Below are 21,346 nucleotides of genomic sequence, written 5' to 3' on the forward strand. Positions count from 1 at the left end.
GTTGCATAATTTGGTATTCACTTTGAGATCTTTAGCATCTCACCCAGGAACATCTTGATGATTTTCGTTGTGACTCCCAATTATTATGTGAAAATTTCATTGCTTTCCTTTTAGTCTCACTGGGTGAACTTCAAGTACCTTCTTAGGGCCGGAGCACAGCATGAGCCCATGTAGAACAGCAGAGATGGAGGTGAAGAACGTTGAAAAGGGGCTTCTTTGTGAAAAGTTTAAGAGTTTGCCTGTTACCTTTTAGGCATTGCAGAGCTCCCCAGTGGTATAAAGCAGGGAAATAACATGATAATGTTGTCTCACAGAAATGCAAATCCAAGGGACACATAGAAAATGGATTATAATAACATCCATCAGAATCACCCGGAGCACTAATTGAAACAAAGTGTTTCATAGGTCCTCAAATGGCTTCTGGTCTGGGGACTATACTTTGAGAACTTGTGTATTAAGGGACATGGAGTTTAGTAAGTAGACTACAGACTGACTAGTGGAGGTAAGACATTTCTAAAGAACATGCATCTAGGAAGGGATGGTAGAAATGGAGAAAATGTAGGTGATTAAGTGATGGGTTACTAAGGTGTAGCTGACCTGATTAAATATCTAAACTATGCCTCACTCTGATTGATTGGGTGGTTACATAATGTTGATGCTGTTAAACAAATAGAGACTCTAGGAGGTGCAGACATATTTTTTGTTTGTTTGTTTGTTTGTTTGTTTTTTAGAAGGAAGGGAAGAGGGAATCATTTTGGAGACATTGAAGTTAAAGTGTGTATGGAGAAAATCAAAAATTGAATACACAGCTTTGGAGCTGAGAAAACTCTGTGAATGTAATGCACATTAACACTGTGTTCACAAAATGTAGGCCACAAACTTATCAAAAGAGTCTTTTTCACCCAAAGTCAAATACAAGTTGTTTTATTATAAATGCCACCAAATTCCAGAACAGCTGAGAGGTATTATTCATTTTGTAATTAAAAAAGAATTCTTTAACATTTGAAAAAGGGTATCAGAAGAGAACTTATATAGAAGTTAGTAAAGAAATACAAGCTAGAAAAACCAGGACACAGTTCCTTTCTGACATACGTGGATAATTACAATGTTAATCAGACTATCAACATTTGTCTTCCTGGAACATTTCTAAACCTGGCTCAACATGTATTCTCTTAAGATTGGTTCTGGTTGGTATAAAACAAAAAAAAAATAAGTGTTTTGTTTTGTTTTTTTCTTTTTCTAATAAAGACATGGATAAATAAAGTCAAAAGTAAGAGGAAAATGGGATGTCCTCATTTTTTTTAATGTTTATTTATTTATTTTGAGAGAGAGCGAGAGAGAGCGAGAGAGAGAGCGAGCATGTGTGAGCAGGGTAGGTGCAGAGACAGAGGGGAAGAGAGCATCTCAATCAGGCTCCTCGTTGTCAGCACAGAACCAGATGCGGGGCTTAAACTCATGAACTACAAGATCACGATCTGAGCTGAAATCAAGAATCAGATGCTTAACCAACTGAGCCACCCAGTCACCCCCTCAATTTTTTTAGTGGTTGCTGTTACGTTTAAAATTCTGTTTTTGTTAAGATATTCTACCTTAGAAAGCAGCCATAAATTTCTGAAGAGGAAAGTTTGCATATGCAATATTTGATATGATTTTCTTATATTAATCCATTTAATACTTCTATGCATTGTACTTCTAGGCAATGAGTAGATCAGTGCTTATGCCCCGAGGCTCTTACACTCCCACATATAATGACTTCTGTAAGAGAGAACTCCGACATCAAGAACAAGGAACCAGGTGGAAGGCAAAGAGCTGCACAAAAATGTAGTTATAATGGCAATCTGGGAAAAATAGGCACAAGAGTGGGAAACCAGAGAGCCTGGGAAATTCAGTTTGGCTGATCCCCCAGATTGATGGCAATAGGCTTTGAAAGGGCTGGTGCCTAAGAATGGTGGGATGAACAGAAAGGTGAGATCCCAGTTTGATAAAGGCTTAGAAACAAATGGAGCTAAATAAATGGCTATAAAATAGAAATGGAAAGTAAAAACATGAGACTTCTTTAGTCAGGGAAGTCACACCACCAGGAAAATTTAGAAGTGGCACAGTAAAGGCTGAGAGAAAGAGAGTGGGAAAATGTGGGAAAATGCATTGTTTCTCAATGCAGGGAGAACAAAGTAAGAAGTAAGACCTGTTGGAATCCTAATGACATTCAAAGTTTTCTAACAATAATTTGTCCCTCAGGCAGTGTTACTTGAGTTTTTCCTACCATACGGCTGCCATATCAGTCCTTCAAGTTCAATCTATTTCTATTAAAAAGTGACTTTGTCCTTTGCTTCTTTCTACGTGACCTTTCTAGAGTTCAAAGGGTGCGCATCTTTTGTGGAGGTAAAGCAATTGGCATCTCAAAATCCTTAAGAAATTCCATCTCAGTGGGCTGTGAATATAATTGTGAGAAGCACATCCCTCTTAGGCTGATTCCTCTTGTATATAAGTGTAAGCTAAGGCTAGTGATTCTATTCTACAAAGGAAAAGAAATTCCTAGCCCTTCTTTAATCCTACTAGAAGTATATCATTAAAACAAGCAAACAAAAACAATAATCAAACCAGATAAAAGCCTCTTCAAATTGAAGAGATTCTTAACATGTCCTTTATCATAAAGTAGGAAACTCTTCCACAGATTACTCCCAGGCCACTGAGCTGATGGCCTAAAGGCGAATAATGCTGAGAATGAATTTCTAAGCTCCGTTCCATTCTGAACCTTCATTTTTGTAGTTGTCCCTTGATCTGCCCAAGAAGTCACACAAATACAGCAGAAACAGAATCTGCAATACCTAAGAAAAAAGAAATCATTAGTGCTAGTCTATTTCCCCAAAAAATAATGGAATGATCACAGTTGTCAGTACAAATGTGGCAACTTCAAACGGAGATATTAGGAGAGATGACTAATATTTCTGTTTCAAGAAACTACAAAAAAACCCAAATGACATATTACCTGAATAGATGAATGTACCTGAAATCTTTATTGCACCCATATATACTGTTTAGAGGCAATACAATTATTTATAGGACTGCTTTAAATACAATTTGAAAATTCAAACCTGGACCTTGCACAAAATTTAAATAAATCACAAATGTGCTATGCTTTCTTAGCACACAAGACCCTCCATCTCAATATCATGGTGAAAGCAATAAATGGTCCATTTGAAGACTAGATTTCATTGTCTTTAAACTCTCTTGGGGCCATGGGATGCTATCTGTGTTATACCATTGTTCATAAGAGAAATGTGATCATCACCAGGTATGTAACTTTCAGGAAATACTCATTTTCAGTAAGGATTTGGATCCCTGCCGGTTTCAGGCAAGTCTTGGAAAATCAAACTGGAAAACAGGTGGACAGGAGAAATTATTTCAACTCACCCTTAGTAGTAGACAGGGGATGAAGAAGAGGTAGGGGGGTGGAAGACAGAGTCATAATTGAGGCAGTTATGAACCAATGCTGAATTATGTCCTCACAACTCTCCTACCAGAGTTCTGAAGCAGCCCCGATCCAAGCACCACCACTTTGACGGATTTAATGTATGTTTAGCAGCAGAAGTTCAATGCATGGTAGTTGTAATTTATCTGCAAGTTCCAATACTGTAAAAGCCCCCCATGATGCTAAAAAGAAGAAGCCTGACTGGGTTGCTAATGCTCTGGCTGGAAGACTTCTGTGATGTTCACTCTCCTTCATAAATAACTGAAGATAACTATTTCATTGGGGTGATAGAATAAACCAGTGATTAACTCTCATGGATCCTACTTTATGGAACTATTGGCCAGTAGTCACTAGATTGAATCAAAATATAAACTCTCAAACTTTTCTATACTCTCTTTTCTCAGTCCCACTCTCTGGAGAGTTCTACAACTTTTAAAAATGCATGCTAGGAATCATGGTCATGAGAAGTTAAATCATCACTTTCATATGCAATATAGTTGGGGTCAACTTTTGATTCGTAACCATGCTGATTTTCTAGATCAAAAACCTTAGAATATAGGTTTAAATATAGGTTTTAGAACACACCATAAAATACTAAACTAGCTATTTTAATTTAGTTTGTGGTTAATTACCAAAAAAATTGTTATTCAGTAAAAAAGCATATTTGGTATTCGCTTTAGCCTCTCAATCCCAGTGCTTGTTTTCCTTGAATCTATAGGTGTGACAAGGGGCATATTAAATCTAAAACCATCCAAATGCTCAGATTTTCATACATTTTGATACAAAGAAAAAGTGATTCTTGATAATCCTTCAGCGAGTATGATAATGCACAAATTGAGGAAAATTCATACAGTTATATAAAATAAATTGGAACTGGGTGATGTTTTTAGAGAATTTCAGCCTCCTAAGTTGATGGTTTATATGGTGTTTGACGTTAGCTTTGGTAAATTATTACTCTATTTTATCATATTTTACTCATTATATTTGTTTTCCAGGAAGTCCCTCTCCCTTTTCAAACTACAAACATGTGCAATAGTGTCTCTTTTAAGAACACAATTTAGGGGCGCCTGGGTGGCTCAGTCTGTTGAGCATCCGACTTTGGCTCAGGTCATGATCTCACAGTTCATGGGTTGGAGCCCCGCATTGGGCTCTGTGCTGACTGCTCAGAGCCTGGAGCCTGCTTCAGATTCTGTGTCCCCCTCTCTCTTTGCCCCTCCCCTGTTCATGCTCTGTCTCTCTCGGTCTCAAAAATAAAAATAAAACCTTAAAAAAACTCCACAATTTAATTTAATTAATTAATTTATTTTTGAGAGACAGCAAGCATGTGGGTTGTGCACATGCACAAGCAGGTGAGGGGCAGAGGGAGAGAGAAAATGAGAGAGGGAGAGAGAGAGAGAGAGACAAGAGAGTGAGAGAGAGAGAATCTTAAGCAGGCCCAGCAAGGAGCCCAATGTGGGGCTCGATCTCATTACCATGAGATCTGAGCCGAAATCAAGAGTCAGACACTTAACCAACTGAGCCATTCAGTTGCCCCAACACTGTTTTATTTTTATCAATTGGCTAAAGAATGAAAACTATTACTGTAAAAGTGAACTGAGTGCACTCACTGGAAGCATACTACGGACTGAACAGATGTCTAATTTTAATATATTCAAAGTATCTTCCTGGACATTTAGCCTGAAGTTTTAAACATGAATTCATGACTCACCACAAATATTGCCTCCCATTTTAACATGGGCATAGCCATCTACTCCCCATGAGCTTCCCCATGAGTTCCGTACAATCCAATATGGAGTACTTCCTACAAGACACAAAATGGTAACAAGTTCTGAAAACCTCAATGTTTTTCGCGAATGCACGTTTATTTAAAGTCTAATTCTTGATAAGTATAGTAGCTCTGAGCAAAAGATTAAAAATGTAATGTGATGCTAACAGAAACTAGCCACGTAAACTGGAGCTGTAGTTAATGTCACACTCCAATAATGGAAAAATACATGTTTGAAGATGGATAGCATGAAATGAAAACAAACACACAGTTCCAGGGAATTAGGGAAAGGGAAAAAAAGAATTATTAGACATGTATGATAAAATAATGAGCACGTCTGTTTTCCCAACAAGTATTCTAAACATTCCAGGTGGAGAATGCACATTATTTAAATCAAGAATTATCATCGTTAACAAGGTATTCATCAGACTGGGCGGGGGCAGGCATGACAGAGCGTCTACACCTGGAAGTCTACGGAAAAGCTGTAAAGGTCTGAGGAGGACTTAGACATAGAAGGACCACATTTCAGCATTTTAAAAATGATGGTGATCATCTGTTAATTAGAGTTCAAGCTGGAAAATAACCAGTCCTGTCTGATTAGCACTTACCCATTTTATCAAAGCCGGTTATGATGACTGCATGATTTGCTTCTCCACTAGAGCAATGGTGCTGTATTATGCCTCCCAAATAGTCTTGCCAGCTCACTGCATCTACTACCACAACCAATGGGCCAAGGGTAACAAGTGCTTTTGCCATTTCATCTTCTTGATCACTGCCAAAGGAGGAAATACACAGTCAAGGAGTTTAGTTTTATTTCTTTAATGGTTTGCTTATTTTTACTGAAAGAGAGAGAGAGAGAGTGAGCACAAGTAGGAGAGGGGCAGGAAGAGAGGGAGACAGAGAATCCCAAGTAAGCTCCACACCATCAGCACAGAGCCCGATGTGGGGCTTGAACCCATGAACCATGAGATCAGGACCGCAGCCGAAATCAGGAGTCGGATGCTTAACCAACTGAGCCACCCAGGCACCCGAAGAAGTTTAGTTTTTAAGGTAAAGATGTTTTATAAAAGTAACCTATTTAATCTGTGTATGGTTAGGAGTGGGTTTGGTTGCAATTACAGAAGACATAGAGAATGGAAACTCTGGAAGATCGGCAGCCCAGCACGGCTATGAGGCTCCACGATACTGGAAGCCAGAATCTTTCTGGATTCTTGTTCTGCCATGTGAGGTTTCCATTGCCAAGATCAATTAATGGTCCAAGGTGGCTTCTGGAGCTCCATCCATTTAATATATCTTTTAGACAGCAAAGAGAAAAAGTGCTATAATCCTGTCAAGAAGACGTCCCAAAAGTAACATGCAGGTTGTGCATATGCCTGTATGGATCTCATTGCCTAGCACTCAGTTATGGGTTAACTAAGTTTAGCTTCCTGGAAGATGGGAAGTGGAATTTTATAGCTGGCTGGCAAAGTATCCAGCTCTAAGGGGATTCTTCTAATAAGGAAAGTGAGAAGACTGAAGGCATGGAGACATTATCTCTACCATACCACGTGAGAGTCAGGAAACTGACCAACTTCTGTTACTGAATGCCAAATGTAGAAATCATAGGGGAGGATTATCCCAAAGTGGCAAATGTCATTATTCAACCAAAGAGATGGTAAAGTACCAGGAGAACTAGTAGTAGATTGCAAAGACCCCGAAAGACATAGTTATTGCTCTCACACATGGACATGTACTGATAAAGTCTAATGTTACACAACATTCAGCTGTCATGGATCTTGGAAGTATGTGATCAAACCATTACTCACACTTTTAAAGGTCAGCCTTGTTTGTGAACACTGAAACCAAGTCACTCATATTTCAAGCTATTAAGATAGCATTTGGTAGTATATTGCTACAGCAAGCCATGGTTGGATTGGTAGCTCAAAAGAATGAATAATCCATCATCACATCCAGCTGGACATCAGTTTCTATCAAGGGGTTATTTTGTCCACAGGTGGGGAAAAACTTGAGTGCATAAGAGAATTTACTGAGACAGAAACTACACATTCATTCTAAACATTTATCCATATTACCTGTTAACGTGAAGATCTTTTTCTTGGAGATCTATAAGCAGTCAATCCTAATTTTTGCTCCCGTATTAATAATTTTTTTTCGTTAATATTACCTTGAGAAAGTAGGGTATAGTCTGTGAAGTTCCGCATAGCTAGGTTCAAATTCCAGCTATAGGCTGGAACCATTCCAGTCACACTGGAGTCCAGTGACTCCAGCAGGTAACTGAAGTCCATCTATGTCTCAAAATCAATATAAGGATAAAATTGCAGGTATGAATTGTATAGCATGCCAACACAGAAATTATACTCTAAATATAAAATAAATATCTCTTCCTTTCCTCATTTCTAAATTATCCAATAAACCGATTTTGCTCAGCATAGATTTTAGTGTACAATGTGTCTTTTAGTGTATTCAATTTTTTTGAATATTTTATAGTAAAATTTCTGAGTATTTTGTTATCCAAATATGACAAATAGAACAGCAGAAAATGTCCTGTAAATATATGACATCAAAGATCCAGGGACAAGGAGAGCATGATGGAAAGAGAAACATCAAGAAGAAATATTTTTTAGAATGCAAAGGGTAATTAACATTGTAAGATCAAAAAACAATTGAGTAATAGTCTCTGCTTGGAGGCAGCACTAAAGAATAGATATCAAAGATATTGGAGAATATGAAATAGGAGGATATGCCATAGACAAGACTGGCAGGCAAAGGTTCTATTTAGCCCCAGAACCAACTAGCATTGTTATCACTTGTGTTTCAGAAAGATGTTGGCTTTAGCAAGTCAAAATATACTCCAAACAGCATCTTTAATTCCATCATTAGCCAAATATAGAATTATAATTGAACATGAATTGGGGGTTAGGGGTGCCGAACCCCTAAATAGTCAAAAATCCTCATGTAACTTTTGACTCCCCAAAACCTTAAGAGTCTACTGTTGACTGGAAGACTTACTGACAATATAAGCAGTTGATTAACCCATTTTGTGTACATTTTATGCATTTAATTACTGCCTACAATAAAGTTAGGGGGAAAAGTTATTATAAAAATCATACGGAAAAGAAAATACAGTACCATATTGTATTTGCTGGAAAAACCCTGCTTATAACTGGAATGTGCAGTTCAACCCTGTGTTGTTTGAGGGTCAAGTGTACTGTCAAAATATCCATTGTTGATATTGGATACATTATCAAATCTTTTTTTATATGCTTACTATGCATTTTATGGGCAAGTAAATCTTACAATCTTTGAAAGAATTCTAAAGTTTATTGTCATCAACATTTAGTGATTAAGGTAGGTCTTTTTTGTTATAGAGCCTACATGAGTATGTAGATTTCCATCTTCTCATTCCTAGAATTCAGTGTGTTAATATCATGCCCTAGTTTTCAGTCCATTGTTAATATGGGGTTCCTTCTCTTTTTATTGACATAGTTATTCTCATGTTTACATTGAGTTCTGAAATATCTTTCCTGGGGTCTGATAAACAAAAATGCATGAAGAGACCTGGGTATAAATGGTAATTTCCTTTCTGACTAGACTAAGTTCTTATTATTCAGTGAGGTTTTGCTTGCTTGGTTGGTTGCTTTAATTTTAGATCTTTTCAGGCTCTGCAAAGTTTTTGGAGTTTTTGGCTGATAGCTGTGCCTGGGCTGACACTGTCTGAAAATACTGAAAAACTAAAGAGCTCATGAGCTGAAAAACAGAGGTAGGGAAAAAAAGTATGAGCTTCAGAGCTTGATGAATATGAGTTCTAATGTGGCTCTATAGTTAGTTCACTAGCCTTGTGACCCTCCCTGAGTCTCAGAAACCTCAGATGGAAGTGATGGTATTTAAGTGTTTGGGGCCTGGTTACAGCGTTGCTGTGGAAGATCTTCCCACATCCTCTGGCCCTTACCACTGTGGTGGTGGTGGTGGTGGTGGTGCTGGGGGTGGAGGCTGGGGCGAGGAGGTGGCACAATCAGCCAGGCTTCCAACAAGAAGCCAACTCAGTTCTTTTGCCTGAGGCTCTTCTCTCTTAAAGAGCCAGGAAATCCTCACCCCACCCCCCTCCACTTCTACCCTGGCAGCACCCTCAACTGACATGGAACGCAGTGAACATCAATTTGGATGCGATAATATTGAAATGCAGAGATTACCTTGGCCCCAAGAGCTCTCCAGTAGGATTAATTCGAAAACCTCAGTACTGTTTTGCTTAATTCGAAAACCCTGCACTCCCTGTTCTGTCTCATTTCCCTATTGGCCTTCTAGTGTTTCTCGGGATTACTGCTGGATCATGATGTTACTTGCTGAATCTGTTCCTGTCTTAGACTTTCATGTCTCAAGTGAGAGTTAATTCCATTCTTTCAGTTGTTCAGGCCAAAAGGCATAGACTCATCCTTGACTCCCTCTTCTCTCATTTCTTACATAAAATCCCTCAATATTCTCTGCGGGGCTTTATTTTCAATGAGGGGTATTAACCTATTATGTCTCGTGTCTAAGACCATTCTTCTAACACTGCTCTGAAATTATTGCCAGATAACCTTTATTACCTTATCTCCTATTAGTCTTGTCCATCTTCTCTCCATTACAGTCCCATTGGGCGTCGTTGTTCTTTAAATATGCCACACATGTTTCTGTCTCAGGGCCTTTGCCCTCACAGCTCCTTCCACAGCACATTCCCTAGATGTCTACAGGGCAACATGTCCATGCTTTTCCAGGCCTTTGCTCAAATGACATCTTTTCAAAACCCCTGTGCTGGCCCATGTAATCCCCTTCCTTCACCCTGATGTTTCCCCTTTCTCCCACCATTTTACTTCATTCTCTTTAGAAATGATTACATCTAACATGCTGTATATATTTTTATTTATTTTCTTTATTGCCTGTCTTTATCACTAAAATACAATTAGTCTTTTGTCTGTTTAGTACACTGCTGAGTCCCCAGAACCTGAAACAATGTTCAGCAAATATTTGAGGAGGAATGAGTAAATCAAAGAAAGATCTTCTTGGGGGAGTCTAACACAGCTTAGCACATAGATAATATGTGTTAGCACATATTATCAGAATGTTTATATTTGGTGTAAACATACAGATTGTTTTTTAGAGGGATCTCTTTCGTCTTAACCAAAGGGTTAGACAGATCTTACTTCAGGCCCAATGCCAGTGACTTTTACATTCTCTCTCTCTCTCACTCTCTAATTCAAACTAATGCCTATTCTTCTTTGGTTTCTTCCTAATTTTTTTTTTTTCACTTTGCTACTCACCATGAGGCACTTGCTGAAAATTTTAAGTGACATTTTGAAAATCTAGTTCCTTCTCGTGCACACACTTCCCTTTTACTCCCAAGGAACTGGTAGCTTATCAGGCACACTTGCTCATTTCTGAAAGTGTGTTTCCTTCAGAAAGATGTGGGATGATGCACTCAGTGACTGCACATGCAGTGATCGATTCTGCGGTCTCTGCGGGATTGAGGTTCTCTGGTGTCTGGTTCCTAGGGTCACCCCGAGAGCCCTTTCTGTGGACAGAAGCTGTGCCGACAATGCACCAGCCCTCTGGTAAACCCGTGCTTGCTTAGAGGGGTTCCATTTTGTTCAATGACTGGATTTCACCCTTGGTTTCCTTCAGATCTCATGGGTCGGCACCATCTGGATCAAGAGACTCTTTTATATTCAGTATCAGTATGTTCTAGAGTAGTCTGACACCTCAGCTGAATATAATTTACGTTCTGCTTTCTCTGTTTCAAAAGACTGTGTAAAGTTTTCCCTAGATTTTTTTAAGCGCAAAAAGGAAATGTTTCCCTTGTCCTATTTTGCACTGTATCAAATGGTCACAATGGTTTTCTAGCTGGCTTTCAGGTTTTTGTGCATTTTTAAAGCACTTTTTAACGTCTGTTTACCCCTAAACCTACCCAAAGTCATCCTGCCCTGTAACTTCCAACACAAGTCCCCTTCCTCCGCCTATCCTTATCCACGCCCGTGCTTCCTTCATGCCTATAGTATGTGCGCCACACTCTACTTCCAGTAATATGCTCTTACTTGCTTCTGAGTTTCAGTTGATGCTTTTCTTAAAGTTGATGCCTTAAAAAATGCAAGGGTGTTCAAAAAATGCTTCTTGGTTAAGCAGGTTGCTTCACACTAGCTAGAGAGTTACACAAGGCAATTTCGGATTGATTCAACAGTAAGACTGAAATATACTAATGACAATTGCGACAACTCAATTTGTTAAGAGGAAGGTGGTCAGTATAAATTGCACCTTAAGCTGGACTTAAATGTGTTAATTCTCTTGTAATGACAAATGGAAAAATAAGCTGATCATACGCAAGAAACAATATCCATAGCATTCCATTGGTCTCTCCAGTAAAAAGCAGTTTGTAAAACAATTATAAGTATGCACTGATGCCTTCAATCGAGTTCTTAATTCTGAATAGCCAACAGGTCAGAAATTAAGAAATGGAGGGAAAGACACAATAGGATAAGACAATTACCTGAAGTCATATGCAGAATAATCTTTGATTGAAAATCCAGAATGTGCATCAGAAAAGTAATAGCACAGGCCATTTTGTGCTTTGAATGGGTACTCTGAATCTCTCACCAGTTTTACATGCGTCTAAAAGAAAATAATCATCCAGAATGTTCTCTGTGTAAAATGCAGTTGTTTTAGAATTCAAATAGAACTTACTGCAATATGTCAAAATAAGATTCGACTTGGCTACACCTTCATCACATGGATATTCATTAGGTTATTAAGACCTTAGATTAAGTCTCTAGGCATTTGGTAGGGGCATACTAAGTAATCAGACTCAACTATCTTTCTCTTTAGCTACTGTTTTTCCTATATCTTCTTTCCTTAGAACCTCTTTCCATTGGGTAATAAAGTCTTACCATTTTTCTCCTGAGGTGACAATAGAGCGACCTGTTTTCCTTCCCAAGCAATTAGTTGTGTCAGCAACTCTTTGAGACTCACTCAGCACAGCGCTTTATGCACAGGCAATGGTCAGGTCAAGCGTTTTTTCTATCCACATCTCTGTGCCATTCGACATACGTCAAATAGGCAAAAGTCACCTATTTTTTAGTTGTTGATACACAATCTTCCTTTTCTGATTCTGCGCTTACAGAAGCCAGGGGGCACACAATTCGTGGTTGCCCCTGATGTGTACTGAGCAGCTTCTGGTATGCAGTGACTCAAAATACAGCAAATGAACAAGGAAAGGATATTCAAATTTGGGGAATTTGAATGTCCAAAGAACACGGAGAGACACTGTGGTGTATGGCATAAAGCCCTCCGGCGGCAAAAGAAGACTTAAGACACAGTCTTGGCTCAGCTGCTAATCTGGCAACACGATCTCACCTCTCAGGGCTCATTTCTTCATCCACATAACGAGTTACTAAATTTGCTGATTTCTAACATCGCTTATAATCTCAATATTCAAAAATTCTATGGAAATCAATACTCATATGCTCTCATCTTTCTGGGACATGATGCGAATGCATCTATGCAAAAGAGCATTTACCTAGTAAGAAATGCTAAGAAGTAAACATAAATATTTTTCTGAAAACAAATCTCCGGCAAGATTGTTCACACTTTGACTTCTCAACAGCTGAAATTTTGAAATCTTCTGATTAATTCAAGCTTTGGTCATTTAAATTTCTGAATTTAGAAACATTCTTTGGTATCTGAGAGTAAGCTGTTTAAATTCTAAATGCATGTTAACTAAACAAAAGCAGAAACAACGGGTTTGAAAGGCTGAAAAATCACCTTATTCAACCAGTCCAAAGCATTGAGTGTGGACCCTCCATTGCAGCCGTAATTATTATATGAACAATCAATGACCTGCTGAACACTTAGGTCTTCCAGAGGCTTCCCTTTTATTGCAAATGCAGATTCCACAGCACCCACCACGCTGAAGGCCCAGCATCCCCCACACTGTTTAAAAAGACAGACAGCATAGTATTTATCATCAAATCATGTTCACACCAAGTTTGCAAATATCTCTGAATATCACAAATTATCAAGGCAATTCACGTGAACAGAACCTGGGGGACTGCAAAATATTGCCCATCCTGTAGATTTTCAAACTGCCAAAAGAAAGGAAAACCAAAATTCTCTTGTAAGCATCAAAGTATAATCATGAGAAGAGATAAATTGGTAGTATAGCTATTGTAAAGTAGACCATGCAAGATAAAAAAGAATTTTAGAGATTGAGAAAACACTTGGACTAAGTGATGGCCTTTTATTTTTTTTTAAATTTTTTAATGTTTTATTTATTTCTGAGAGAGAGAGAGAAAGATAGAAAGAGAGAGAGAGGGAGAGAGAGAGGAAGCATGAGCAGGGGAGGGGCAGAGAGAGAGGGAGACACAGAATCGGAAGCAGGTTCTGGGCTCTGAGCTGTCAGCACAGAGCCCAAGGTGGGGCTCGAACCCACGAACCACGAGATCATGACCTGAGCCAACATGGGACGCTTAACTGACTGAGCCACCCAGGCACCCCGTGATGGTCTTTTAAGGACTAATCAGTTGGGGCACCTGGGTGGTTCAGTCCATTGAGCGTCCAGCATCGGCTCAGGTCATGATCTCATGGTTCGTGGGTTCGAGGCTCACGTTGGACTCTGTGCTGACAGCTCAGAGCCCAGAGCCTGCTTCAGATTCTGTGTCTCCCTCTGTCCCTCCCCTGCTGCGCTTTGTCTCTCCAAAATAAATAAACGTTAAAAATTAAAAAAAAAAAAAAGATGAATCAGTTCACTGAATGGGACTTCTGCTTTAAGGAAGTGTACCAACTTCTTGTTTCTCCCCGGATATTCTGCTGCTATGGCATCCACCATCTCCACCCCAAGGGTCAGAGGCAGTGATAAGGTGACATGGGGTGAGGATGTATGTCATATATGTTGTACTCATTATTTGATGGACACAGGAACTGAATGATTTACCTTTTAGGCTGTCAAGGAGCCAGCATGGGCATATGATGTGTACATATAAAATATCATAATGATAAAAACCCATATTGGTCATTCCTCATTCAAATATTGCCTGACAATCTTTCTGATTCTGGATCTATTAACTTGATTTTATTGAACAAACTGGAACAAAAGAATCAAAGTGTTGATCCTGAAAAAAAGGGAAAAGACAGAGGAAATGAAATCAAGGATCATGCACAAGGAAGAAGGAGCTGTAGAAAAGACACAGGTAAGAGTAAGACTTGAAACTGGGCACTACTGACTTAATCACAGGATGTGGGCTGCAGAGTTGGGCAAAGAAAGGAAAGAGAATAATTGGTCGTTTTTGTGGAGTAGAGTTGAGCAACTTTATGGCTCTAATATTTCCAGTGCCAATGGCATAGGGAAATATGCAGTAAGGAACTCTACTGGGGGTCTCCACCCCTTGAGAAAAGAGAATACAGGTTGCTGGCACCATACCAATAGCTAGCTTAATTTACTTCCCCACAGCTAGCCCAGGAAGGCAGTTTCTGCTCAAAAATATCTCGCCAGGATATTTGGGGGTTTTTTATTATAAACAGTTTTTTAAATGTTTAGTTTTGAGAGCGAGACAGAGAGAGAGAAGAGACAGAGCACGAGTGGGGACGGGCAGAGAGAATGGGAAACACAGAATCCGAAGCAGGCTCCAGACTCTGAGCTATCAGCACAGAGCCCAACGTGGGGCTCGAACCAATGAACTGTGAGATTATGACCTGAGCCAGATGCTTAACTGACTGAGTCACCCAGGCACCCCTTCACTATATTCCTTGATTAAAGATTACTAATTTGGGGGCAGGGCGCCTCGGTGGCTCAGTCAGTTGGGTGGCCAGCTTTGGCCCAGGTCATTCATGATCCCGTGTTTCATGGGTTTGAGCCCCTTGCCGGGCTCTGTGCTGACAGCTCAGAGCCTGGAGCCTGCTTCAGATTCTGTGTCTCCCTCTCTCTCTGCCCCTTCCCCANTATTTTAAAAAAGCACCCCCCCCATATCTCTCATTTAAGGGGGAGAAAAAAGATTACTAATTCAACTGTATTCCTTTAATACAATACAGACACTTTCTGGAAGGATTCTGTTTCTGACGAATTGATATTCATTATGAATTCAATAATAAAGCAAATGACTTGGTGGTAAAGTTTAAACCATAACAACGAATATATAATCTGAGCAGTAAAAAAGGAACATCCTAACTAGACAGTGACCGAGAGACGGCTGGGTCTGTGGTTGTTACGGAACCAGGCCGGATCGCTGGCGGAACAACCAAGCGGCACTGAAACTCGCAGATCTTGGTGGATCGGAGCTTTATCTTACACCGGCGGGCTCAGAGGAGATCTTTCTCCAGAGAACTGGGGCCTGAGCACAAGCATGGGGGACAATGTATACTCTGTTACTTCTGCATTAATAGTAATTTGGTGCACTCGGCAAGCAAGGCAGGAAGAAGAACCCGGAAGAGGAGTCTCTAAGTTAGGGACCAGAGCTTATGTTAGTCCCATAGACCATTTTATGGTGCATGACTTTACTTATTTTTCCAACAGTTAAGGGGTTAACTTTCCCTGGTCAGCTGATGTCCCCTTTGCCAAAGGTGGAGGTTCAGAGGGGTAGGCTTAGCTTCAAAATAAAAGTCAGGCTTTGGCATCAGTGTCTCATTTCACCAGTCTCCCTTCGTTGTCATTTCTGGATTTTACCCAGAGAAATGATGGCTTCCATCACAAGTTTCATTGAACTGGACCTCAAAGGTGACTTCCCATGTTAAGACGATTTAAAAAAAGAAAACAACAACAACAAACAAACCCCCCTGAAACTCACGGTCTGCTGGTTTCTCACTTGTGTTACAACACGCTTGTCCCGCCAGTCGAATCTTAATGGTAAAGACATGTTGGGTATGGATGTTTGCACTTCTGCTCGGTATCTGGGCGATCTGGAAGGTTTGCTTCTTAAATAAATAGCTGAATAGAAACATGGAAGGAAAAGGCAGCCAACGTTATATTATAGGGATTCTTTTTGGAGGAACTTTTCAAACAGAAACAGTAGCTTTCTGGTAGAAACTGTCATTTGAGATTCCCCTGTATGCTTTCTCATAACATGAAATGCACGTACTGAAAGCTACCAAGCTAGGAATTCCTACAACAGAGCTAGCGCTGCCACATAAAACGACTTGTCTGATAGAATTTGGTCAATAATAAAAATGAGTCTACGTGACATCATTGGTATTCTCATAACCCACGGAACTGTGGATGTCTTGAATAGAAACAGCATTAAAAAACTGCAGAAAGGATGAAACATTGGCCCTTACAGCCACATATAAACGCCTATAATTATAACACTTAGATCTTAAGCAATGATTACAAGAGAAGGACCATGAATTAATTTTTCTGTCAGCTCCTGGAACAGGCTTGACATTCAGTATTTAATCAATGTTAACTAAGAATCATCTTACTAGATTCACAATTAAACAATTCCTCAAAAAACTAAGGAAACAAATCAAAATCCGGAAACCAAACAGCTAACAGCACAATCACACCATACCTTTAAACTCTTCCGGAAACAAATAAGAAAACTGATTTATCCCATAGATGGCACTGGAGTTTTCACCAGGGAATACAGAATTCAAGTATCGATGTCTATGCAGACTTTCCTAAAAGAAGAAAAAAGTTAATTGACATCACCTACATTAACTTTGCAGAACAATTTACGTGTAACTAAATTAGACATATTTTCCATGTATTAAAAGCCAAAGCTTGATTTATTTCCTGCAGGTCATGATGAAAGACTGCATAAGAGGCCCAGATGAGATTTATAGACACTTGTATGAAAACTTCCATCTGATTTCAGGTACATTTTTGAGGCTGGGAAAGGTATCTCTTCTCCATTTATAATTCCTCTTCACTTAGCATGCTGAAAGCACTAAATATGTGTTTGTTTAATACACTGGAAACAATAAATGAATTCCAAATAAACACTAGATGCTAGTAAAATTATCACGAACTGAAACTCATTAAATTAAAAAATTATGACTTTGAAAGGTGTTTCTTTGTATTTCACAGCACTACATAACAAAGCATGAAAAAAGAGATAAGTAAATAATCAATAAATCTGATTCTTTTTGAGCTTTATAGATATCCCTATCTCATAAGGATAACAAGGCTTTATGAAAGAAAGGCAATCCTGGAAATGTTCCAGGAAGATACATTGGCTTGTCTATCTGGAGGGAAAATATGACCATTATTTACAGATTACTCAGCTTTGAATTTTTTAACATATCTTAACCTATGAGAAAATGCTTCAATTTCCTTATGCTAACCAACCATGCAGGATCAATAAGACTTCAAGGGACTACCATTTGGTGAGTTTCCAACTCTAGCTCTTATATATTTGTTTATGCATTTATGTGTTTATTGTGTGTCTGTATATTAATCCTATAAGTGAAATGAGGGCAAGAACTGACTGTCCACGCCTGGCACACAATAGGTGTTTAATTAGTATTTGTTGTTGAATAAATACACAAACGACATTTTGCATTCATACTCTAAATAGCTTTAGGCTGTTTATTTTTAAGCAGATTATTACTGAAACTTACCATAATCTTATTTTTTCCTTACTGAGCTTTCTTGGAAGGATTATTAATGAAATAATTAACGCCCAGTGTGGAGCCTCACACATCAGGATCCTGAGATAGTGACTGAGCTGAATGGAGAGTAGGACACTTAATGGACTGAACCTTCCAGGCACTCTGGCGAGGAGTTTTGTACACAATTGTCTCCTGCGTATGGCCTCTTGACAGGACCAGTATAAATAACTATATAAATACATATACTTATAAATTATATAAATAAAAAATATATTTATTACTCTGGCTTCCTTCTGCCTCCAATCCTCCAAAGTGATTTTCTTTTTTTTTTTAATTTTTAATGTTTTTATTTATTTCTGAGAGAGAGAGAGACAGCATGAGCAGGGGAGAGTCAGAGAGAGAGGGAGACACAGAATCTGAAACAGGCTCTAGGCTGTGAGCTAGCTGTCAGCACAGAGCCTGACGTGGGACTCGAACCCACAAACCGTGAGATCATGACCTGAGCCAAAGTGGGACGCTTAACGGACTGAGCCACCCAGGGGCCCCTCAAAATGATTTTCTTGAGGAGTAAGGCAGTGTGTTTATTTATTCAGCCAATGAATGCATTATCAGCATAGATGAGATGAACTACATTCTCCCTAAAGGGTTTGGGTCACCACAGTAAGCAACCAAGCTCAGGACAGCGGTAGAATATAGGACAGGAAGTTTGTTCTCAAACAATGGTACCAGTGCTTCTGATTTTAAAAGCTAGACTGTAACTCAAGAGCAATAAAAGGCATCTTGGTGTGGGCAAAGAACAAGAGTAGACAGAATCAGGCAAGGTTAGGACTTCCTAAACAGGAATTTTCTAAGGGAGAAAGGAGGAGCGGAAAAGAGTACAGCTGTAGAATTCCAGGAGAAATCCCAACAGTATATCAGCAAAAAAAAACAAAAAACAAAAAAAACAAAAAAAAACAAAAAAAACCCACAACCAAATATAATTCCAATAAGCAGTATTACTAAATTCGTACTTACTTTTGATTTTGAACAAATCAATTTTCTTTTCTAATTTTTTTTTAACGTTTATTTATTTTTGAGAGATAGAGACAGAGCATGAATGGGGGAGGAGCAGAAAGAGAGGGAGACACGGAATCCGAAGCAGGCTCCACAGAATCTGTCAGCATTAATCCCCACGCAGGGCACGGGGCTCGAACCCACAAACTCTGAGATCATGACCTGAACTGCAGTCGGACGCTTAATCAACTGAGCCACCCAGGCGCCCCCAAATCAATTTTCTTAGAATGAAATGATGACGTCTTTCATGATTTAAAAAATCGTTAAAAGGCATCAGATATAGAGAACACAGCGAGGCAAGTTCTAAATCGGCATCTGTTGGTTTCAGTAAAAACCTATTTATATGCAGCTAACTTGGTCCATTCCAGAGTTTCAATGCTGGGGTGAAATCTAAGCGTTCTTATAAAGACTTGAAAATAATGTGAAAAGGAAATTAAATGCTTCCCCTTTTTCAAAATCTATCTCCATCAAGTCAAGAAAAATTTTAAGGTCGCGGCACCAATTTATGGAGTCCCAGTTCGGGAAAATCATCAATGGGCAGCATTCTGTGCGCCTTACAAATGCAGGGCCTTCTTTGTTTAGAACATTGAGACTACAGGAGGTCACCAGCGCCCCCCTGCGGAAGGAAAACAAACTGGTTTCTTCCGCCTTTATCTGTTTCTTGTTAACTGTAAAGGAATGGCTATGGAAGGCAGTGACAGCAGTCCAGGGGACTGCTAAAAGGGATCCCCTTTTACATCTCCATTTTATGTCCCCTTGGGACATATCCACTGATTACTTTGGGCGCGTCGTATAAATCCACGGCGACGAATCCTCCCTGGAAAATCAAACCTTTTGTTTAGCCCAGGCAAGGGAGAGAGCTGGCACGTGGGGAAGGGCGGGAGAAGCTGGCTTGAGAATTGCTCAGAAACCCCAAACCCATCACTGATCTGCGGGCCGGGTGACCACCAGGCGTGGCGGCTCTCACTGGTCCCCCTGCCCCAGCCCAGACCCGGGACAGGAAGGGGCGACCAGGAAACAGACACAGGCCGGCGCGCGCTCGGTACCCGGAAGGCTGCTGCCTGTCGCTCGCGGCTCCGCGGCTCCGTCGCCTTGAAGGGGGCGCGGGGGGCCGCCCCGCGGCCGCAGCAGCAGACGNCTTTAGATCCGTTGCTCTGCACGTGCGAGTCCGGTTAGCTGGAAACTTAGGGTGCTCGCTCGTTTTTTGTGGAAGCAGTAGGCACATAACCATGTGCGTTCTGGTGTCGTATCCCAGCAGGGACAGGGAGCAAAGCCTGAGGCCCCTTGTGCCATACGCGAAAATGTGGACTATCGTGTCACCTTCCCTTCCGGAATGCAGAAGTCCTCTATTTTTCTTGTTTTTATCTCAAACTCAAAGATCCAGGCAGTATTTGAATTTAACTTGCTTTTATTCCTATTATTCCTTCTGCGACGGTCTCTGACATTCAGTACCTAATCCTAAAAATGTTAGCGAATCCACACAAAGGTATTCGTATTCGTTTAGCAGATGTTTGTGAATACGTCAGAAAAATTTATAGTTGTGAAAATGCACAATTTCTGTATCTGAATATTATGGCCGTTTCAAAACTCTCAAGCCTGTGTCTCCATTTGCAAAGAAAGGCAGAGGTAGCACGTATTTCTGAAGGTTGTGGTGAAATTTAAATACAGTAATTCACCTAAGATCCTTGCATATTTTAATTGTTCGGTTTTAGCGGTTTATTATATGTTAAGGTAGCCCCCCCCCTTATTTTATTATTGGTAATTGTTTCCCACCTTATCAGCTTAGTTCCCTGAAACCAATTCTTCACGCTTTATTATTTTTTTCAAACCACATCGGTGAGGTTTCGGGGTGATGGCGGGGTGGTCCAGAGCCCACAGCCAAGAAAGAATTCTTGAAGATGCCTTTGGTGCAAAAAGGTGATTTTATGAAAGCAGGGGACAGGAGCCTGAGGAGAAAACAGCTGCACTGGGGTGGTGAAGAATGGCTGGCTTAACACAATGAAGTTGGGGAGATAAAGTCAAAAGGCCTCCAGAGGAGCGTTGATATGCTAAAGAGGACCTTTAAGATGCCTGAGGCCTTGCTATTGTCAAGCTAAGGTGGTTTTCCCTCCAGTAAAGCATTAAGGTTAGGAGGGTGGGGGAGAAATGTTAATAATCTGTATCTGCCTCAAGTATTTGTCAATGGGCTGCAGGTTCTGAGGAAATTTAATTTTACCTGCCATTTCCTCCTTGCCTTTGTTCCCCACATCGTTACTGAGGGGTGATGTTGGGACTCCAGGAAACCGAGTCTTTAGGTTTCTGGAGATTAGGCTATTGATAAAAATGAGGTCTTGCAATTTACCAAGACAATTGCAAACTGATGGAGACCCACGTCCTGTATGACTGTGATCTCTTCTCAGTCAGTTGTTTGCTTTCCTCTTCTTTGTCTTTGGGCAGCCAGAAATGCCTGAGGAATATCACACATATGCCACCCTGGGTGAGGGTGTGGGGGGTGT

The 21,346-nt window shown here is 40.0% G+C and overlaps 1 protein-coding gene across 1 annotated transcript; it reads right to left on the reverse strand.

Moving 5' to 3' along the window:
* Window positions 1-908: 908 nt before the first annotated feature.
* On the reverse strand, window positions 909-21,099 carry CTSO (cathepsin O). The gene is made up of 9 exons (XM_077770964.1): window positions 21,085-21,099; window positions 19,898-20,005; window positions 16,757-16,865; window positions 16,037-16,176; window positions 13,023-13,190; window positions 11,752-11,873; window positions 5,846-6,009; window positions 5,181-5,273; window positions 909-2,828 (listed from the first exon to the last, which is right to left on the reverse strand). The coding sequence occupies exons 1-9, from the start codon at window positions 21,097-21,099 to the stop codon at window positions 2,794-2,796; spliced, it is 954 nt and encodes a 317-aa protein (XP_077627090.1). The 3' UTR covers window positions 909-2,793.
* Window positions 21,100-21,346: the final 247 nt, after the last annotated feature.

The sequence above is a fragment of the Crocuta crocuta genome, unplaced genomic scaffold, assembly GCF_008692635.1.
Source record: "Crocuta crocuta isolate KB4526 unplaced genomic scaffold, BGI_CrCroc_1.0 scaffold166, whole genome shotgun sequence".
NCBI classification, from domain to species: domain Eukaryota; kingdom Metazoa; phylum Chordata; class Mammalia; order Carnivora; family Hyaenidae; genus Crocuta; species Crocuta crocuta.